Source organism: Vanessa atalanta, chromosome Z (assembly GCF_905147765.1).
Source record: "Vanessa atalanta chromosome Z, ilVanAtal1.2, whole genome shotgun sequence".
Classification (NCBI taxonomy): domain Eukaryota; kingdom Metazoa; phylum Arthropoda; class Insecta; order Lepidoptera; family Nymphalidae; genus Vanessa; species Vanessa atalanta.
In genome coordinates, this window is record NC_061902.1 from 4,277,418 (window position 1) to 4,300,276 (window position 22,859).

The 22,859-nt window shown below is 29.7% G+C and overlaps 2 protein-coding genes across 5 annotated transcripts in view; one reads left to right on the forward strand and one right to left on the reverse strand.

Moving 5' to 3' along the window:
* Nucleotides 1–591: 591 nt before the first annotated feature.
* On the reverse strand, nucleotides 592–10,761 carry LOC125075766. Its single transcript, XM_047687496.1, has 6 exons — nucleotides 10,729–10,761; nucleotides 3,992–4,198; nucleotides 3,163–3,231; nucleotides 1,783–1,917; nucleotides 1,092–1,165; nucleotides 592–753 (listed from the first exon to the last, which is right to left on the reverse strand). The coding sequence occupies exons 1-6, from the start codon at nucleotides 10,753–10,755 to the stop codon at nucleotides 660–662; spliced, it is 606 nt and encodes a 201-aa protein (XP_047543452.1). The 5' UTR covers nucleotides 10,756–10,761; the 3' UTR covers nucleotides 592–659.
* The window catches only part of LOC125075765 (serine/threonine-protein kinase OSR1-like), a 28,530-nt gene continuing 13,433 nt past the window's right edge, over nucleotides 7,763–22,859 (forward strand). The window contains exons 1-8 of one of the 4 annotated variants that reach the window (XM_047687493.1): nucleotides 7,763–7,792; nucleotides 9,783–9,929; nucleotides 16,294–16,345; nucleotides 16,777–16,960; nucleotides 17,871–17,995; nucleotides 18,855–18,948; nucleotides 19,474–19,618; nucleotides 22,277–22,442. In XM_047687493.1, coding sequence (XP_047543449.1) covers nucleotides 9,832–9,929; nucleotides 16,294–16,345; nucleotides 16,777–16,960; nucleotides 17,871–17,995; nucleotides 18,855–18,948; nucleotides 19,474–19,618; nucleotides 22,277–22,442 — 864 coding nt within the window. In that variant the 5' untranslated portion in view covers nucleotides 7,763–7,792; nucleotides 9,783–9,831. Of the gene's footprint in view, nucleotides 7,793–8,573; nucleotides 8,756–8,998; nucleotides 9,033–9,782; nucleotides 9,930–15,386; nucleotides 15,450–16,293; nucleotides 16,346–16,776; nucleotides 16,961–17,870; nucleotides 17,996–18,854; nucleotides 18,949–19,473; nucleotides 19,619–22,276; nucleotides 22,443–22,859 lie in introns of those variants that run through there. The other 3 variants (XM_047687492.1, XM_047687494.1, XM_047687495.1) reach the window with 3 other exon arrangements.

The following is a 22,859-nucleotide window of genomic DNA, read 5'->3' on the forward strand; positions in this document are numbered from 1 at the left end:
TAAGGATAATCAGTCCTCTCCCCGAAAGTTGAAATAATTAAAATACATTAGAGATATCGCCTGGGTATTACGAAACATATCTTATGTAAAATGTTTATAGGTAAATAATTTAGAGAATGTTTTTTTTTTGGGGGAGCGGGTGTATTCGTGCGTGTTATTGTATGTGCGTGTGGGTGCGTGTGTGTGCGTGCGTGTGCGTGCGTGTATGTGTGTATGGGTCAGTTGACTGTTTCACTCTTGGTCACTGTTTTCGTCAGTTTGGTTAAAATGTATATCTACATATATGTACTTATATTATAAATGCGAAAGTAACTCTTTCTGTTACCTCTTCACGCTTTAACCGCTGAACAGATTTAGATGAAATTTGTTGTTAAGAAAGTTTGGGTCTGGGAAGGACACCGGCTTCTTTTTTAATTCACTTAATTCAAGCCGCAGCTTCAGCTATTATTATTATAAATGAAGAAACACATAATACTTTTAAATACTTTATTTATAAGATAAATTAAAAATTATCTGATCATAACATCAATATTCATAATATAAATTAAGTCATATTTTCCTTAATAAAATAATTAATAAATTATGGGTGAAGTAATTTTTATCACATTGTTATAGAATAAAATAAATGCTAAGATAATTATTTTGAATTTCCAGTATCCTTAGACGTGTAATGTTAGCTGTCCCAATCTGTGTACTGGCCACATGCACTCGCATCCCGCTGGTATCACCATAGTCTTAGTTTCCCAACAGTCGCTGTTGAGATTATATAAAAGAATATTATTACTTACACAAAATATTCTTATTATACATATATAAAATTGTAAATAAAATAAAATTTATTAGAAAACTACTTCTTGTGTCTGATGTGTATTTGTGCGAAGGCTGTAATTTAGTAATTAATTATTATTATTGTATTTTATTAACTTATTTGGTGTCAAAAAAATGCGAAAAAAAAAAAATTGCATATAAATTATAAATCAAACAGTTCCTTTATTAAGTTTATTCTAATTTTAAATTAAAAATATAATCATTTTAATGTAGGTACATGTATAACCTTCTTTTCGATATGAATATTTCTAGATGTCTCTCACCTTGAATATCGCCTTCTTGTCAAATGTATTGTCTTGTTCCATTGAACGCATGAAAATCCGAGGCTCGAACATACCTAACATACATACATTTATTTTAATATTAGACACGAAATTTTGTTTATACTGACCGTTGCTACTCAATGAAATTTATAATATTTTAAAGAAAAGCATTCAATGTCCATTTTTCGATTCCATATCGAAAAGCCTTTAACTGATTCTTTAAAAAAAAATTAAAAAATAATATGATTCATAGTGACTTTTGAGTTTTAAATAATTACATATTTCACGAGTATTGTCAAACTGTGTGTATGTCGAAATGTACATTCTATGTTCTAACAAAACGGATAGGAGAGAAACTAAGTGATTACAAAAAAGTAACCTAAGTATGGAAATTGCGACATAATCAAGGCATAACAACACACGTTTTCTTTTTTTAAATTTTATAATTTAGACTAAAAAGATTTCTTAATATTTTTCAAAATGTAAGTATATTAAATTCATAAAAAAATAATTAATTTGAAGTAATATGAAAGGCGAATTAACTTTTTAAATTGATAGATTAAATTAATATAAACAATATATATGTAATATTAAAATGATGGCAACATTCATTAAAAAAAGAACGGAAATTTTCAAACATTTTTAACCGCGTTGCCATGATTCTAAAGTTGCGCAATAATAAGTCGTTTACCTCGTTCGTGACGCCAACATCATCACCGGGGGTCATGGTACAACGGACCTCTTCGTAATACGCGGGCCTGTACTCATATTCATTAGTGTTCAATCTGTGAATCTTTCTTTCCAAGTGGCATATTGGATAATGTTTCTGAAACAGATTATTGCTTGTCTGTTTTTAATATATACACAAAGCGGCGCGATTTGCTTATTTTGCTTGCTTAATTTATATTTTATCAGTATTTGAGAGAGAGAATAAAGATTGAGTTTTAAGTTAATCTTATTTACTGAGTATATCACTCAGATCAATAATAATTATTTTCACGTCAGCTACCATACGACCGAAAATGCATCTAGCATTTTCGGTCGTTTAGTAACGGCTTAATTTATATACAAGCCGTCATATCGTCCTATCTTCGCTTCGACTTTTTATAGATTAACTCTAGGATAGATCAGCGTGATGGTTTTGCTTCAAGCGATGTTTCAGTGTTACAATAAGACAGCGTACGATTGAATAGTGCCTAGACTAGATCTGTCTTGAAAATATACTATTTAGTATTTATTATATATATAATATATTACTGTAAATAAGATTATTGACACTAACATCTATTTTTTATTAATCGTGACAGTGAATTGTCTTTAATTTTCTTTTAAGTATTACCCCTCTGTATTGTATAAGTCTGTGGATTTTTTATCAACCGATGATTGTGCTTTAAACATATAGTCTGTATATAATAAATATAGGTATTTTGAAAATGCACGAATAATGTAATATTATTTTGAATAAATTATGTAAAGCAATATCGGTTGGATAATACGTAGTTCAGAATCCTCAGATAGCCATGAACTGTTATTCCGTGCAACAACAAAGGAGACCTTACAAAATACTCGTACAACGAAGTGTATTATAACGTGTTATGAAATTATAGAGCAACCGAGATCTTAATGCATTAAATAGGAAGATTATTTTTTCTTGTACCTTCTAGATTTATAACTTTATATTTCTCAATAGCCTACTGGCTACTTTTACTGAGAAACATATTAGTAATATTTAAAACCGATATCCGAATAGATAGAATATGTATCACGTGACTACTGAATTACACGTACTTTATATTTTGCCATCATTCACTGTGAGGAAACGTGCATGTTAAATCAGATGATGATATTTCACATGAGAATCAATAGCCCGTATAGGAACAGCGTGGAGGAATAAGCTCCAAGCTATAAAATCTTTAGGGACGAGGCTCTAGCCCGCAGTGGAATATTTACGGTTTGTTGGTAAGTTGTAAAATATATTATGTTACAATGGTATATTTATACCGTAACCGTATAAATATTTATTCGATATCTTATTTCTAGAAAAATAAAAAAGGTAAAGAATTTTACTTACTTGTGAACCTAAATGCCTCAAACCTCTTTCTACAGAATCTTGCAAAGACTCAGTATATTCTGGAAGATTCTGCAAAACAACCAAACAAAATTAATTAAAACTTTATTCATATACAGCTTTATTGTTAAATCGACGTATTTATGTTTTTAAAATATTCTGCGGAACAAGTTTTATATTGTTTTTAAGTCATTTTTGTGTAAATAGATTTTAATTGATACTTTTTGAAGTTGAATTTTTTACTTATTTTGAATAAATTTAAAAAACATGATAACTCAAAAATGGTTTACTTTTGCACAATGCATATAGGGTTTAAAATTATCGCAAATAATCACACCTATTACATCCTAACCGGAATACGTCGAATTACCAATAACCCTGTATAACTGACAAACTACAGAGTAATGGTCAAGTGTAATAAAGCCTTACGCTTATTGTCTGAAATATAAATATAATTAATTATATTAATTACTTGGTGGTAGCACTTTATGCAAGCCTATCTGGATATGTACCACACCTCCCATAACCTATTCCACCGGCAAACAACAACACTTTTGTTTTATGCGGGTTTGGCAGTACAGGCATAATAGATATCATCTTAGTTGGTACCAAGGTGGTTGGCACATTGGTGGTATAAGGAAATTTGTAAAGTGCCGATGTCTATGGTCGGTCGTGACCTCCTACTATTAGTAGCCGATTTGCCAGTGCGTTTACTTGTTTTAAATAAATAAGTAATGAGATTCACTTACCTATCACCAAACGTGGGATGTAAATCACAAAAAAAAGTCCATGATTAGTTCATATTCTGAATTTTTTGAATAAAATTACTTACCTCTGGGTCTTCACAATCCGCATCATCAGCGAACCGAGGCTTCGCCCTTTCCAAGAGCCCTTGTCTGTTCCTCTCTAGTCTTCCGAGCACTGAGTTGAGAACTCTGTCAGGATTAGGTATCTTCAAGACGTGTTCGATAAAGTCCTGGGCAGCGTCCTCCCGAGACGCTGACAGCGTGGTCACCAGACAAATCCATATTAATAGTACCTAATAAGAATAGCAGTTTTTAGTTAAAATTTATTACCATTGTAATTAAGATTAAAGTACATACTATGAAGTTATAACGAACGCATTCAAATTCCGTTCCACAGTTTAATTAAGATTGAAAACTGATCTTATATGGAAATTATTTACATTGTATACTAACTAATACATAACTAAATTGTAAAATCACAAAGATTTATATTCTTTGCATTAATGATATATTTATTTAATATTTAGTAATAATTATACATTAAAAATATTATTCAATAAGAATATTTAGATGTATTAATTTCAGCCTCAAAATTAAATTCAACGATTTGATTTGATAAGTGACACCTATACTAAAGGTGGAATCAGACGGTTCATTTTTTGTTCATTTTCGTGTTTCATTTTGCATCTTTCACTCAAAGTGAAACGTCTAAAAACAAAGTGCCGAATTAATTCATTAGTGAACCGATCCAACGAAGTTGGATCGGTTCATTCGGCATCTTTCATTCCCACTCCGAATGAACGAAAAATGAACAGTCTGAACACAAAGTAAACGTTCACTCGGATTTGGCCATTTTGTCTCGATCGCATTTTTCTTAATTTTTTTTTTTAGCTCCTTGATCAAATGATCACAAATTAAACTTATTCCAAGAGATAGACTTCATTCGACGCCATATTGAAAGAAACTACGGATTCTTTTTAACGTCATTCCAGCTAAGCCGTGTGAACATGGAATAAAAGAAAAAATAATTATGTTAATTATGTTATTAATTATCATTCACTCAAAAAAACATTCACTCGAATGAACCGTCTGATATCACCTTAACGTCAATATTAGCATCTATACTCACGTTCCTCTTGTTTTACCTCTTGGCAATGATTCTCTAAAGACGCTGTCATAAATATATTTTACTTAAAAGAGAAGCATAAATACTAATTTCCGTGTACCAACTGTCCCTAACTAATAATAAGCTTATATATAAAAAATGAAGAACTTCCGTAGGAATTTCACGCTTTTCTTCTTCTATTCAAAAGGGCTGTAACGGATGTTTTTAACGTGCAAAATGACATCGATTTCCATATTTCAGCAATAATGACAACAGTCATACAAAATTGTTTAACATTGTTTTTGAAATATTATCACCCAAAAGCGTGGAATTTCTACGGAAGTTCGAAGAAGAGATTTTTCAAAAATTATCTTCTAAGGGGATTAACGTTTGTAATTGTATGAAAATCGCTATTTAGGCTTCTGTTAAGGCGATAAGGACAGTTGTTTGACATTTTTTTTTGAAAACTTGTTAAACTGATAAATATTGAAAAATCTCTTCTCAGTGCTCACTTACCATCCATATCCAGGATCCGTTCCTGTACATAATTTCATCTTTTGAGATCCACCGATTTTAGTCGACAGTCATTTTAAAATTGTATTCATTGAAGTCGAGAACATTTATAATAATATATTGATGAGTTCAAGAGGGATATTACAATTGTTTATACATAACCCTAACAGGTTCGAATTACGATGACAACGACCAAAGTATTGTTAAATAAGATACACGATAGAACACGTATGGAAACTGTTATTATTAAATGGATAAGAAAAATAGTTTCAATTTCATAAATACTAAACGAATCACACGATGAGAGGACGGCGGTGATCAGATTTCAAAATAATAATGAACTGTAATTGATAACTGGATGCATGCTTGCGCAAAAGTGATGTCACACTTGGACTAGCTCACCACATATTACATATTATACTTAAAAATAAGATATACGAATTTTCAGCAACGTTAATTATGAACTGGTTGCGCAGGGCGGTTTTAGGTTTACGCTAGACGTTCCTGCTCGTCATATACCGTAGTGTGTACGTGTTAAAGAAACCTATAAACAGTAAAACCCGACTTAGTATTAGCACACTTTAAAAAAAACATTAGTCTCTTCAGCTCTATTAAATCTATCTTAAAAACTGTGTACACACATAATTGTGCTTTATTATATATAACATAAAAATATCGTTACGTTATTGTTTAGCTCCTAGCAGCTCGAAGTTGCATAGGTTTCCTACAATTATAGATTGGTCGTAACTGCGCATCCCACGATGATTCTTATGTCTTCCAATTTAGAATAACCTACGTGTATCGGAAGGAACGGGACGCGTGACATATTTTACAACTACTAACAATTGATTTAAGTTAGAAAAGAGGAATCGGAATATGCTTGCTTTAACATGAGAATTTCGATATAGATGACCTTTCATAACGATGAAGATTAAAATTTAGATTAACACGTATCGATTAAGTCCCGTTAATTAAAGTTCCACTTCGCTGCGATTTTTAGCTATAGCTTTACGTGTAGAAATAAAAAAGGGTTAAATTGTTTCCTTATGTCCAAATTGACGGTGAAGTTTAGGATTCTACCCGAAAACTACGAAGGAGAGTCTTTGGAAGTATTTTTTAAGTATTTTCATGACATTTAAAAGGTATATGATGTGCACACTTGGTAGAACTGAATTATTATTCGTATAGTACAGGAGTGCTATTATTTTTTTACAAATTCAAAGCAATGTCCTAATTTACTAGTTAAGCAGCGCAACGATGTTGGCATACGCAGACTTTAATGTTTGTTATGTCAATATGCCTATCTAGGCATATCGTAGAGAAATTGTGTTGGACCTAGCCAGAAAAAATAATTAACCATTTTAATTTTAATACGCAATACGAAATTATGTGCTCCGGCTGCGGCATATCATTCTTTAAGTATTGCGGTAAATTTTGGAGTACATTATAAATAAATACTATCATAAGATGATGCATTTTTATTTATTATTCTTCAAGCAAGTATAACTTTATAAGAACTAATTGTTTGAAAATAATATTTTCGCCGAAATATCATTGAAACCTAGAAAATATATATTTTTTGATTAATTATATTTTAAATTGTCCGTCTGAATTTTTTTAAGTATAATTGTGGATTTTATAAGCATGCCTTAAGCTATTTTGATTTACTGCATCTATGTTTTTGTATATAGTAATTTAAAAATTGTTTTTGAAATCCTTATCCAGAAAAGTTTTCATAGTCGCATATATATGAGACATATCAATTCAAAATTTCAAGCTTGCTGTTTAAATATTTAACATTGAATGAATATACGTATGCATGGTATAAGAAAATTTTCAAAAGACAAGAGAATTTATAACATATACTATTGATTAAAACTGTTGTCTCAAAATTCGTTGAAAATTTATTAATGTCCCCTTTTTGATTTTAAATAACGAATATATTATACAAAAAGATACACAGATTTTCTTCTAAACATAAAGGACTAATCTAAAAACATACAGATATGGCAAAAATAGAATTTCAAAATTAATAACTTCAGAATAGCAAAGGGTAAAAATTAGTTATATGATTGGATTTGATATCGTGCTAATTAAAAAAGAAATGTGAGTATTCAAAACATTGTATATAAAGAAAGATATGACGCATGTAGCCACGAGATCGTCTCGTTCAGTTGATTAGTCGCGATTGGCCTGCGCTTTGATTGGCATCGGCGGACATCGTCGGTTCTGCAGCGAGCAGGATACCAGGTCTAGGAAACATTTATGTGTGAGATCCTTTAAATACTTCTTTAATACTACTATCATAAAGCTAAACATTTAGCTATAGTTGAAATTCTGAAAAATTACCAAATACTTTATTCACATATTTTCAGAAAATGAATATTTGTTTTATTTGTTAATAAGATGTATAAAAAATACAAATGCCATTATAATTTACCGTAGTAATTATTTTATATGAAATTTATTTTGAGATGTGACACAAAATTTAGGTTTATTAATAGTTAATACGTAAGCAACTAATAAATACTTTTTGGTAATTTTTACAATGTTAAAAATTACTTCGTTGTATGTTTCAGCGCGATAGTATGCGTTCGTTCCGTTCTGAACAATTTCGTTACGCTTCCATACAAGGTACCTACTTATTATTCTTTTCTCTCATTGACGACATATGAGAATAAACTTCGTTGACAAAATATAAAATGTTTTCATAAAATTATTTTGTTTCATAATATTTTTTATCGAAACCTTGTCATAAATTGGGCACCGATTTTATTTTATTTGTTATTTTATTCTATGTTATTGTTGCCAACAATAAAAAGTATATAATAATAAAATAGTAAAATAGCTCTTTATTAGTATCATGCAATGGTATATTTTATTAAAATATTATTTTACGTAACATAGGCATAAGACATTTCCATTATCTTAACGTAATATTTTCTATCATATTTGTACTTATTTGTGGCAAATCATGATAATTTGAAAATGTTGACCAACTCTGCGGTCTCAACTCTGGCCCGTGGGTTACTCAACATACTTAGTTGAAGTTTGTTGTAATGACACACGTACGAAGTCGGGACCCCTTCAGTGTTAAATTGTTATTGTGACCAATTCAAAGGTCATTTGAACTTTACAACGATTACTGTCTAATGTGCTACGTTAAAATGCATTACAATTACAAATTGCCTATAACATTGGATTTGGATATAAGTGTGACAGCATTGAAGCGGTGAGGAAATCAATTGATAATTGTCAAACTACCTACAATTTTCTTATATAGGTTTCTGACGCTTTAAAAACGTCTTATGGTAATGTGGGTCATTGTCAAATGTTTTTTTATAAAGAAAATATAATCTCTCGTGAATATTTAAGACTATGAAAATTAAATAGCAAAAATACGTACTGTTCACTGATTAGTTTAGTTCATATTTATTGTAATAACGAATACTAATAATACTTGCCATAAAAACAGTTGGGGAACAAGGGCTTTGTGCAAGCTTGTTTGGGTAGGTACCACCACATTATAACTAATTCTACAGCTAAATAGTACTGCTTACTATTGTTATGTTCCGGAAGGGATTACTTTCTTAGTTCGCAAGGTTATTAGCCCATTGACGATATAAATAATGGTAAATATTTCGTATATCGCCAATTTCTATGAGCAGTTGCGATCTCTTACTATGCACCTACCTAATTATAAAAAAAAATGTTCCTTAATAACTTTAATAATATACAATGCCACGATAGATCTCAACTGTAATACCGTTGATTATTTTGAAAAAGTTTTTAAGTGGACTCATTTGACACCAACACCAACGTAATGTGTGTGGGTGTTGGTAAATGTAAACGGATGAATTTTAATTAAATATATTGCATTGATACAATTTGTTGTCGTGGGTGTGAAAGGATGAGATTCTCATTGATAATTTCAAAATTTGTAGAAGACAAAGTATACTTTTATAAAATGTTTACTTTACTCTGAATTTAATTTAAAAGTTATACTTTCTATAAATTAATTATTGTGTTAGTATATTCCACTACACTGTATACGGCAGCTTAAACCGAGAAAATGAGATCAAAAATATGATTCACTTATTTTTTATTCAAAGACATTTTACTAATTTGAATTGATATTATTTATTATTCTGAAATAATAAATTATGTTTTTTGCTTTATTTGTTAAAAAAACGTAGATATATTTTTTCGTAAAAGTACATAAAAATCTCTGACATGAGTATTAATATTTACATTTTCAGATACAAGCTTATAATACAAATCGATATTGACGCACTACCGTTTTGAAACATGAAAATGGAAGTTCGTCGGAAAAATCGAGGGTTTTTCAAAATGGACCCAGTCGTGGACATGGGAAGCCCGTTTAAAGGCAAAAGGGACAAAAATTGGTAAATATATTTATATATTTTTTCTAATTACATTTCCACATTCGGAAGAATGCAGTCAGTTTTTATTTCCTAGTGTAAGTTCTATGATGGCGTTAAGGAACTATTGATTTTCTTGCCAGTATTTCTCAATAAAATAGAAAAAGAGTAGCTTTTCATTAAATAATTATCTGTATAAAATAGCGATGCAATATCACTTTACGTGGCGATGAAACATTTTAAATGGCGCGACTTAATTACCCAGCTAATTTTGTAGGAAGTAGAAATAGGTTTTTATAATGTTAAATCGAATGATTTCAAGTACATCATTCGCTAAGAATGCAATATAGTAAACGAAGACAAGCTAAAATATAGGAAAAGTTAGTCAGTCAGAAATGAACGAACTACTTTTGCTTTACCATATTTAAATTGTATATAAGTAGTGTGGTAAAACTTGGATGACTACGATAAGTATCGTGAGAATCTAATTGGAATCATTTCCTCGTGGTCTTATATAGAAGGCTAGCCTTTAATATGGAATGAAAAATTGTTATTCTTTAAACGCTTCTGTATGTCAGTGAATGCGATTTGTCTTATTCAGAAGAATTTTTCAGAAGATATTCGCTTCTTAAATAATCTTAAATTTACATTTGAAGCATTATTTTAAGAGTTTTTTTCTTTCCCTGTATTTATAAATATAACACATACAAGATTTACGTAGTATTTAAAATGTTAAAATAATAGTGTTGCCAACTAAAAAATAAATAAAAACGTTTACGTTTCATCGATCACTAATACTTACTAATAGCATCACAGTGCTTACCTTTAGTAAAGAATTGACTGAAGGCATCTTTTTCGGCTGAGAAATGACACCACTGACCGATGTTATGGTTATTTATGAACGAAATTATGATCCGCGCTCTTTTTATATCTTTACTTATCTTAATAATTTTGAATTGTGGAGGTGTTTCCATAAAATCCGGTGTTAATCCGTACGATTAAATTTATAGGGATATGCCATTTAGCAAAAATATGAAATGTTGTATGTAAAAAAAAATCAGTAAAAACTTTTGCTAAATTAATTGACATGGTTTAATACAATACCTTTATAATAACGAAGTTTGAGTACATAATAATAGAAGTAGGCTGTAACATTTTAAGGTGATATTCAAATTTGTTATTTCTATTTCATTGTAATTAATAGATTTTAAAGAAAATCGTAGTGAAATGTTTTCAATCAAATGTAGCACTAAGCTTTAGTGTATAGTGAAAATATAATTTATTACTAGTATATTATTGTGCATTTAGTGACATAATATTTTTGAACTATGAAGTGGTATGTCATAATGCATATTTTTCCTACATTTAGCTAAGTATCAAAATTTCAGAATGTTCCATAGAAAAAATAATTTACAAATTTTTTTCGTATAATCGTAAGTAACAAATATTTCGTACACTAAACGACTGTGTTTTTTTAATTGTTTCACTAAGGTCATTGTACATTTTACTAGTTGCTTCTACCAACTTCGTACGAAGTTTTTACAAATGTAATCCAATTTATCTAATTTATTCACTTGAAAATGATATTTCCAAAAATCCTTTCTTAATGAGCGTTTTTGTTGCGAAAGGAATAATCGCTAACTATACTAGATTTGAAGTCAATACGACCAATATTTTGGGAGATCTCGCGATCATGGTACCTACATATATGTTCTTATAAATTAATCATATTATTTTATTGTTATTATTGAGTGTCGAACTCGATGTAAATAAAAATATTTCTGTATCGGTATGTCCATAACAAGACAAAAGAAGTGTTTTCATTAATTATAATTATTGGTCGCCAGATTAACAAAGCGAGATAATCTAAGCGTTATCTCGGCTCTCAGTAATAACCAAAATAGGTAAATTCGACCATTAATATAAACGAATAGTAACCAATTGTTAAAATTAGTTATGATGTTAATTCAAGCTTATATTAAGTCTCGTAAAATAAAATGGTTATTTGATATTCTTTAATACTTTGATGATTATTGACGTAGCCTTTTAGTTAATGAAAGAAAACAATGTATTTTCTTGAATGTTCAAGATTTTTTTTAATATCTTGAATCAAATTTATTAACAGGATATCTGTAGCAAAACATAAAAGAGAAGCTTATTGTTTATTTATAATTAATGCTCAAATTTATTTTATTTTATTCTGTCTACGTTTAGCTTAAATGATTGAAATGTAGACTAATGTAATGAGTCTATAAAAAGTATAAAACAAATTCACTTCCTGTTCTTGACTATATCTCCGCTTATTACTTCTAAGCTAGCGGGTTTTTAGCTCACACGAGCTGTAAATAAAGTCAGAACAGTAAAGTTTTGACCTTGACGGTTCAAATAACCCAAATTTCAATTTATAAGTATTAGTCAAATTTTGATCTATGTTGCGCAATAAATTTATTATTCTTATTTCGAATAAAAATAAACGATATAAAATATATATACCCCCTTAATATTTTCTAACTAAGAGCCTTTCTCATTTGTTTTATTAAATATAAAGTAGTAGTAATAAGTAGGCTAGTAAATATAATTATAAGTTTTAAGAACGGGATAGGTTTATTCGCTGAGGGCTACATCAATAGAGACATTAATATAATCCAAATTGCCAAGATCGATTTTGAGTAATTGGTGAAAATATATCGTGACCTAAATATAACCGATACTACAATTTTTAGGAATCACTTTATGCTCAATTTAAGTGGAACACCCATTGATTGAAATTCCTATGAACATTATCCTTCTACGACATTAAAGACTCCACATTTTTAACCGGGTACGCTACCTGATTGGTACCACTGGATTAGACTAATTGGTTATTTTCTTAAGGCATTTTCTTGAGTAACACTAAAGATATTGGAACGGTTTTTTGCAAAAAAGCTGTCAGATCTATTTATTATCTTAGAGCTCGAAACTCTCTTGGGAATGTTTATAATAAAGTAGACCCAATATATTTACAACAATATGATGTATGTTGACTATAAAATATATTTTTTTTCAAAATAAATATTTATTATCATTGTGTAAACACGAGGAGTAAGGGTAAATGTAAATCGCCTATTTCCGCCTTCGCAAAGTCAGTACATCTTTCCGGGGATTATTTTGTATTTGTGATTGTGTTACCTATAAAAAACATGCAATCATTATTTGTTTAAGTTTCAATATTTTTTGTTACCACAGAAATATAAATTATATTAGTGTCAGTGGACGTCAGGCGACATTTATAATATCGACAGGATAATATATTTATATTGTAAAAACATTTAATAAAAAATAACTAAAAATCAATAAATAAGTATATAGAGTTAAATAAATAAAAATATGCAATACATAAAACTTAATTGTTTTATATAATAAATACACTCATTTTATATTTTTTATAAAAAAATATATTATTTTTTGTGAATATTATAATAATATATTGTATGTATAACCTATATACTATACGCGCCACGAACATATAAGGGAGTAGAGACAGGCGCCGGAAAGTGGGATGTCATATTAAGAGAGCGTCATAACGGCATACGTGTTTGTCTCATCCCGACTCTCGAGGTGCGCCAATAGACTTATATTAAATTCAACTAATATTCTTTGCGCGACTTGATACGCGGTGACAAAGGTCGCTGCATATTAACTGTTACAATATCAGATTTATTATCTATAAGTGATTATCCATATACATATATGGACGATCACGACATTCACTTATATACTTACGTAGATAATTCGTACTGAAGACGATTAGCCAACGACTCGAAACGGGTTTCATCTCGAATTACATACCTATGTTATTTTATTATGAAATTATATATTGATATTATTTCATCATAAAACAATGCTGACACGTGTGGGTGTTAAAGTTTCTCTAATTACCAACCTTAATTGTTTAATATAAATCCAAAACAAATAACTTGTCTACTGTTCCGAAGTTGACATCTACCATGAACAATAACTGTGTTTCTGTGTTTTCAGTGCCGATTTGGTATACGTTTACAAAATGAGAAAGGAAGGATTAAATATACTATCATCTCTTTTTAAGTAATGAAAGCAACAAGTATTATTTACTACATATTCCTGATTTGTTCACAAATATCAGTATAATATGCACAAACAGTTGTATCCATACTTATTTAATGTACGAAATTGACAGCTTGTAAAATGTCCCATTGCTAAGGAAGACTCTCCTATTGAGGAAAAAATCTGGAGCCTATTCAACGACGCTGTTCCAATAAGGGTCGATACACATGCGGCTGATTATCATAAGACACGTGCAGTAACGGATTAAGAATACTTGATGACCTAAGCAATCCACGCCTGTGCCCCCCCCCCCCTATCCGTTATGTCAACTAGAATTGGTCTTAAACCTTTACCACATAAAAACATTACTTTTTGGTAAAATAAGATGATGAGATGTAATGTAAATTTTAAGCATTGTCTTCTTGTTTTAATAACAATAATTTTATTTCCAACTTTTTAGAATATGATTAGAACAATTATGAATATGAGTGAGAACGCTAATTAAAAAACTTTAAATCGTTTTATTTATTAAAATATTATTGCAACAGAAAAATGGTTAAAGGTGACCCCACATGACATCATTTGTCTTTTCTTTTTTTTTTAATTTTGACGTTATTGTTAAAGTACTTACGTTCGTTAGTTATGGCAAAGTAAATAGACCGACAATGACTATTCGGATTATGTGAAGCCCGCGCATATATTCTTACCATTGATAAAAAAGCCATAATATCAATAATAAAGTAGGTACCGTTACCAATAGAGCTTTCTTGCTCTGTTGTGTAACTCAGAGTTAATGATAACAGTGCAGCTGCGGCGCTGTCTCACTGGTTCTCTTACCAATTTTTTCAATTTTAGCGTAGATTAGGTAGACTTATTAGAAGCTACATAACCAGAAAACTATAATAATTTACTAACAGTATTTAAAACGGGATATTTACCATGTTTTTTATTTTTATTTGGTGGAGCTCGATATTTCGACATTATCGACGAATGTCTTGTTCACGAGACTCTCGTAGATAATGTTGAAATATCCCGTTTTAAATACTGTTAGTAATAAAAATAACCATGTTAATTTAAAATGTTATATATAATAATTTATACTAATAGTAAAAAATCGAAAGTGAGCTTGTTTGTCTGTCTACCTGACGACCAACCCCTAAAACGCGAGCGAAGCCGCTAACAACAATTAGTATTAATATAGAATTGAACTCCCAGACATCAAACATTTCTTTTAGTATTAAGGTAGTTTGTTTTATAACTGAAAAGGCAGAATAACGATTAAGACGCAAAATTGTTTGCAAAATTAATGCAACTCTATAACAATCAAATTTCAAATTACATGGAAATGTTATTGTTTTTAATACGTAGGTATATATTATGCTGTTTTGTTCTAAAGTATCCATACCAATAAGCCACGGTCTTATTTAGATTTATTTAATACACGAGTGGAAGCAAACGTATAAATCGATTCGGTTGCCTGGTGTAAGTGCCTACATATTTTTATTAAGAGTCCAAAGGAGTTAGATACATAGTCGAATGTCGAACTTAAAGTTGTATGTGTATTAAATATAAATGTTTAAGGTTATATCTCTGTTTGCTTATTTTGTGGTTCGTCAGAAAGCAACTAATTGTTTTTGGCGAAGACAAACATTTAAATATACTATTTCAAAGTTAAGCTACTACCGGTTTTCAAACAAAAACACTGTTAGCAATTTAATTCCGTGAATTAAAATAGGATAAAAAGCAGTAAGTAATCGTTACACAATTTGTTTAAGAAAATGTGCATTTTATTCAAAAATACCTAAAAAGGAATAATTACTGTTTATGTTAAATTAATTAAAGGTTATTTGAATTAAAATTTATAAGGTGTGATTCGATAGAGCGCTTTTATAAGCACAACAAGCGTCCGTTTGCAAGCAGTGCTAGGGCGATCTCCAAACCGAAAGAAACCCCAAAAGATTTTTAATACACAGCAAATCGCCCGCGTTTTTCAACTTATGCACCTTGTATTATGACGGAAATATATGAAATGGATTGAATATTCGTAACGTGTGCACTGTCGGCATTTTACAATATTTAATTGATTGTCAGAATCTTAACTTTATTTGCTTCTTAAATGAAAAAGTTATACATAACTGTATTATTATTTTACCATGAATACAATACAGAAATACGCCAAGAGGATACTTTTTATTTTTTCACATAGTTATAATTTACGTTCCTTGTAGGGTGTTTAGTTAATATATTTATTTAATCGACCTTAACCATTCACAAATATATATGGATGAAGATATAAATAAATAAATAAAATTTATGTATATTTCAGCAATTTAAAAACTGAAATAACACCGCCGGGTGTCAGTGGGATCTTCCGACAGGTAATAATTACAAATTATTATTAAATTGCATATTATACATTAATCCGTAATCTGTCTTTGTCATAATGATTCATTTAGTCTCATTTAAAAATAATTTGCAAATCCGACATTTCGTATTGACGTTATAGCTGACACCACACAATACTCGTCACACTGACGACAAAATGCGACAAAATTGTCTAATCGTCTATAATATTCGATTTAATCTTATTTATAATAAATATGAGGTGACTTATAATAAACAAACCTTCTGAATGTAAGACTTATATTTTTCGTTTATTAATTAAATTACAATTAATTTGTTTTAACTAAATATATTTAAAGGCTTTGAAGGCGTTCTTATAACGCAAAGTATATGATAATATAATCCAAATCTAATTACTTAAAACTTTTATATATGTAGCACATTATTTATTTTTTAAATATTTTAGAAATCTTTTGGTACTTGCGACCGTCAATTGTCAACATTGTCGTCGTATGTGCGAGCTGCATGTTCCTTGAACAACACAGCCGGTAACATCGGAAATTTATTCACACGCAAAATGGCGGCCAGTGCAAATACATCATGTCCGTGGCCCAATAGTCAAGATGACTATGAATTACGAGATGTCATTGGTATGTAATAATTACCACATCATATTTTAAATAATCTTCTATTCAATATTTTCTTAAACATCCTATTGAATATTATATTTGCTTCAACTAATCTGATTTTGCTGATAAATCTGAGATCTGTCATAGTTGTATCGGATGACAATTATAAATTGTATTGATAATATTATTTTGATGTGAAAGCTTTAATTAAGAAATTATGTATATTTTTTGTCATTATATGAACCCTTAAATGGCCCTAACGTCAATGTAACCTCATTTAACTTAAATAGTAATGCGGTACGTGTCATACGCAGACTTATTGACAGAATCCTCCCATTTACACGATGTGGTTTATGTAAACAATTCATTACGTGTTTTATAAACGGCAAGTAAAACGTGTTTCGTTGATTATTACAGTACCATTACAACTCAATTCTTCGATATAGATGTTTCAGATCTATAGAAAAATAATTACAAACATATTTTGTATTGCTTTATTTTATAATAACATTAATAACAAACTGCAAGTTCTGAATACATTATATTTATGAAATATATTTATAATCATTTACTTGAAAATGATATATATTTAATTACTTACAAATTAATATTTATACATTTATTAAATAAAAATAAAAAAAAAAAACTAATTGAAAAACAAAAGACATATTTTATGACAACATTTAAATAATCATAAGTATCATTTGCTTGTGTGTATTTAGTTATAATTGCACAAGAAGTACTTCAATCGTATGCCTCTATATCAAGGGCTATTAGACTTTTTCATTGAGAAACAGTAGTGGTAAAGATCTGAAGTATAATAACCTAATAAATAATAGTAATTTATATTATACAAACAAATATTGCCATAACAAATATTTATATAAAGCCAAATGTTTCCCTTTATAATATAATATTTTTTTATAAATAGGTGTTGGTGCAACAGCAGTTGTATATTCAGCCTATTGCAAGCCGAGGAATGAAAAATGTGCTATTAAAAGGATTAACTTAGAAAAATGGAATACATCCATGGATGAGCTCCTCAAGGAGATTCAAGTAAATGTTACATTTGAAATTTAATATTTTCTAGACTGATCATTTAAACATTTACTATAAACATCAAAACGGCCAGTAAGTGGCCCACTGTTGTCTTCATTACACCTTGAGGAGGAAGGTTTATTTCATGTTGTATATTGCTGGAAATAAATATGGCAAAATTTTCTGATTTACACTTGCAAGTTTTCCTTCACAGCTGCGCAAGAGTTGAAGTATAGATACAGATTAAGTCCATGAACACAAAGTGGGCAGCTTGTCTGGGTTTGAACCCATATTCATTGCTTAAGATTCATGCTTTACTGGGATATCTTGATTCGTTGATTTATTTTTATGTTCCACTATGTATTCCAATGATAGGTATTTAATTATAATTATTTTTTTCAAATAAACAACAATATAATATTGCGCATTGAGCTTGAAATTGAATACCTGGTTGGATCAAATTTAATTGCATACCTAGATTTTTGTTTTCATCTGTGTGTTAACAAACAATCTTGCCATAATGTGCATTCCTTTTCAATTAAACTAATATTATAGGTGAAGAATACACATAATTTTTTTTTTTTAATATTTTCATTTACAAATTAGAAAACTTAATTAAACATAAACACTGGATTGAGAAACCAAAAAATGAATATGAATATTTCTTAAATATGTTTTTTAAAGACAGTTATATAAAAATATTTATTCTTTACACTTTTACACTTCTAGATTTTTGATGATTTTTTTTTAGAAAAAATGTCATTTATAAAATTATAGTGAGGTTTATCTTGCCAAATTTAAAGTCTACAGTAATTGACTCAGCTTATGGACTCAAAACAGGTTTATAGATAGTTGATATGTTATAATAATTTTTCAGGCGATGTCCAGCTGCAACCATCTCAATGTGGTCACATATTATACCAGTTTTGTGGTCAATGACGAGCTGTGGCTGGTCCTGAAGCTGTTAGAAGGTAATATAAAGAATATTAAATTTGAAATTAATTACATACTGATATTCTATCACTGCAGCAATACTTAGTATAGTGTTCTGATTTAAAGATCGAATGAACTCATGTAACTCCCCAAGGTTGGCGGCATATTGGCAATGTAGGGAATGGTTAATATTTCATTTAATGCCAATGTGTATGGGTGATAGTGACCACTTACCATTGGCTCATTTGCGACTGCCTATCTATATAATGAAAAAATAATTACTATTTTTAAAATGGTTTAATTTTTATACTTTAATGCATATTTTATTATTTATACCTACATTTTGAAATAAATACTTTCTGATTTTATTTAAAATGTTTGGCAATTTTTTAATGACATACAACATTATTTTGTTTAGAGATATTGAATTGATTTCTGTAACATATATAAATAAAATTAATTTCAGGATAGAATATAGTAGAGTAGACTTATTTGAATGGAGGGTCCAAATATAGCTTCTAATAATTATATAATACTTGATTGGATAAAATTATGCTTTTCAGGTGGAAGTCTCCTTGATGTCATAAAGCATAAAATGCGAGTATCCAATTGCAAGCATGGTGTCTTTGATGAGTCTACTATTGCCACTGTATTGAAAGAAGTTTTGAAAGGATTGGAATATTTCCACAGCAATGGACAAATACACAGGTATAATTCACTAACCTAATCACTTTTAGTATTTAACCATACTTTGTAACATACATCCAAAAGTATTCGTCCTATTTTGTGTACATAAATACATAACATAACATAAAATAGAATATGTATTCTATAAAAATCAGCTTTAAAGAGGAAGGATATCCTACATACACAAAACACTCTTATCTCTAAGAGCGACCTCACATGTAAACTTTAGCCTGGTGAATATTATTATTTTATATTGTAATGCAAAGCGAAAATTTTATGGAATATTTAGTGTTTTCTAACAATGAACTAGTTGTTGTGGTTACTAACTATAATTTTAAGACATCTGGCCAATAGCAAATGGAACATTATGATAATTATTATTTTTTTAATTAAATGAACTCAATATTAAATCAAATGTGTCTTGCAATGCCTAAGTGAATATTATTAGATGGTCTTTTTATATATCCTATCATAAATTATAAAACGGCAATGGTTTCAGTGTAAATTGTAATGTGCATTGTCAACTTACATTTTTAGCGATCAGATTGCTTCGAGTTGCGCTGCGTCATACATGCTGAAAGCGAAATTTGATTTCATTCTTATGTAAACAATACCATATATAATATCTACATTTGTATATCGTTTTGCGAATAACAATAATATTTGGCGCTTCTATCGATTTCTTATATCATAAAATATAGCTTTAAGTTAAGAGCTTAAAATTGTATTGCAATTAAAAAAAAATTAATACTGATTTTGCAAAAAGCGAATGCCCATTGTTGCTGACGTCATGGTGGCTAGCTTATAAGATAGAACTCGGGGTCCTTGGATCAAATTCTAGACCTGCTGTTTTTCCGTGAAAATAATCTCAGTAGCAACCCGGAGTATATAAGACGAGTGTCCACTCACCTTTACCTAGAAAAGCACGTAAATCGGTTTTAGAGTAACTGTGGACATTCATAATACAACCCGTATTGGATTGAATTTTATATCCACCAAATTATGAGAAAAAAGCAGTGTAAATGTCTTTGCACATGCTTTGGAATATCTGCTCTGTGCGCTACTCACTAATCGAAAGTCGGTCAAGAGAACATCATCATCATTTGGGTGATAATGATTAATTAAAGTAAAACACGTTAAGTTAATCATACACAAAGTAATATTATTTTTGAATGTGGAATATTTATAATAGAATTTTTAGTTGTGAAATTGATTGTTGGGAGGTGTTTTGCCTCAAAGAGACTATTGTACTTATTTTTGTAATTTCTGCTGACAGAAGTATTGCAATATAAGGATATAAATCTCTTTTTGTGTGAAGCATACTTAAAATGTATGACAATTAGGTGTGTTTTCATTGTCTATTCCATATTTATGAATACTTTGGTTCCTAGAAACCACTGGTGCTTTGATTGTAACCATTTTTACAATGTTACCCTGGTTGTAAAAGATCTCGACTCGGTATGGAAATTGAAAGTGCAACCTATGGTCTAATCAACATACTGTACCCACTAAGCTCAATTACATATAATATTAAGTTCTATTTTAGGCAGCATGTTTGCGAATTTTTTGTTAGTGCTATAATAAAATTACTAGGATTTTTTGAATCATATAGTGGACTGATAAGCAAAGTGACCTTAATGATGTAAAATGATCACTGCAAACAATATAAATAACTTCGTTTAACGTCAATGTAAGATGTTACGTCTCTTGTAATTAAATTGTTAAATCAAAGTTGAAATCAATATAACAAAGTATTTCTGTTTGGCGGTAGAAAGTCAGTAGTAAATCTATCACACACTCATATGCTAAGTTGATTACGTCGCGAATTTATCTGATGCAATAATGATTATGATTTAATGCGATTGTTTATGAAAGGTTATATTTATTTTGAAAGCATTTATTTGCTTTTAAACTTCACTCTTGATTGTATTATAAAAGCTGGTCCATTTAAATCCATTATTCAATACCTAAAACAAAAGCACATTTTCAACATGATACTATAATTATAGCGATTTACGAAAGTCCTAGCGAAATGTCTTTGCGAACGAAAGCAAAACGAGAGCGATATAAAGTGTGCAAGGAGGCCATATTTCATAAGAGTGTCTATTTGATTTGGTCGTGTTATAATTGTAAGCTGCCTAAATCTTAATTGACTTAATTTATTTGCTGTTATCTTTAACAATATATATCTGTCTCTTTCGTTCTGAGTGTTTTATCAATTAGTCAGTGATATAGAGAATGTTTTATCTCAAGTAGCTATTGTTTATACATGGTAAATAAGTAATATACCAATTGCAGATCCTGTGATATATTATTTGTATCTATCATATAGAATGTGTTTTAGGAATTTTGGTGCTGCCGAAATAATTTCGAATGAAAATTGACATATAAGTCTGTTATGATCATTTACAGGAATTAGAATCATTTCTTATATTAATTATTGTTTAATTTTGCACGAACGATTAAAATTCAACGGCCTAAGAGACACAAAAGCACAGATTATAATAAAATGTACAGGCTCGTCTGCCATGATATGACATTTTTAGTAAAATATGTCTGATATAGACTTGAACTGGGCATGTAACAATGTTTCAAAGACCATAATATACAACATTGAACAATTTTATTGACATTTATCTACTGATACAATAATAAGTAATTATATTTGTATTATTACAGGGACATCAAAGCTGGCAACATTTTGTTAGGTGAAGATGGAACAGTGCAGATTGCTGACTTTGGTGTCTCAGCTTGGTTGGCAACGGGCAGGGATTTATCTAGGCAGAAAGTCAGGCACACCTTCGTAGGCACACCATGCTGGATGGCACCTGAGGTCATGGAACAGGTAAATAGTTTAATTTTTAAAATTGTATATAAATATATGTATATATAAAGGTAGGCTGACCGGCATTTACTATGTGATGGTAAATGTCCACCACTGTCCTAGACATTGGCATTTTCATTGCCAATGAACTGCCAACCTTGGAAACTAAGATGTTATATCTCATGTGACGATATACATAAGTTTACAACAAAAAATCCAAATAACACTAAAAATTGCATCAACATGATTGCAAATATCTAAGACAGTATAAATATGCATATATTACGATAAACTTGCAAAGTAATTTGTGTCAAAGCCATTTATTGATAAATATATCGGACAAAGCCAAAGGTTTCTTTGCTAATCTATCTAATAGGTTAATCTATAAAACTATTTTATTGGGACATTTATTTATACAATAGTTGGTTTTTGCGGCTT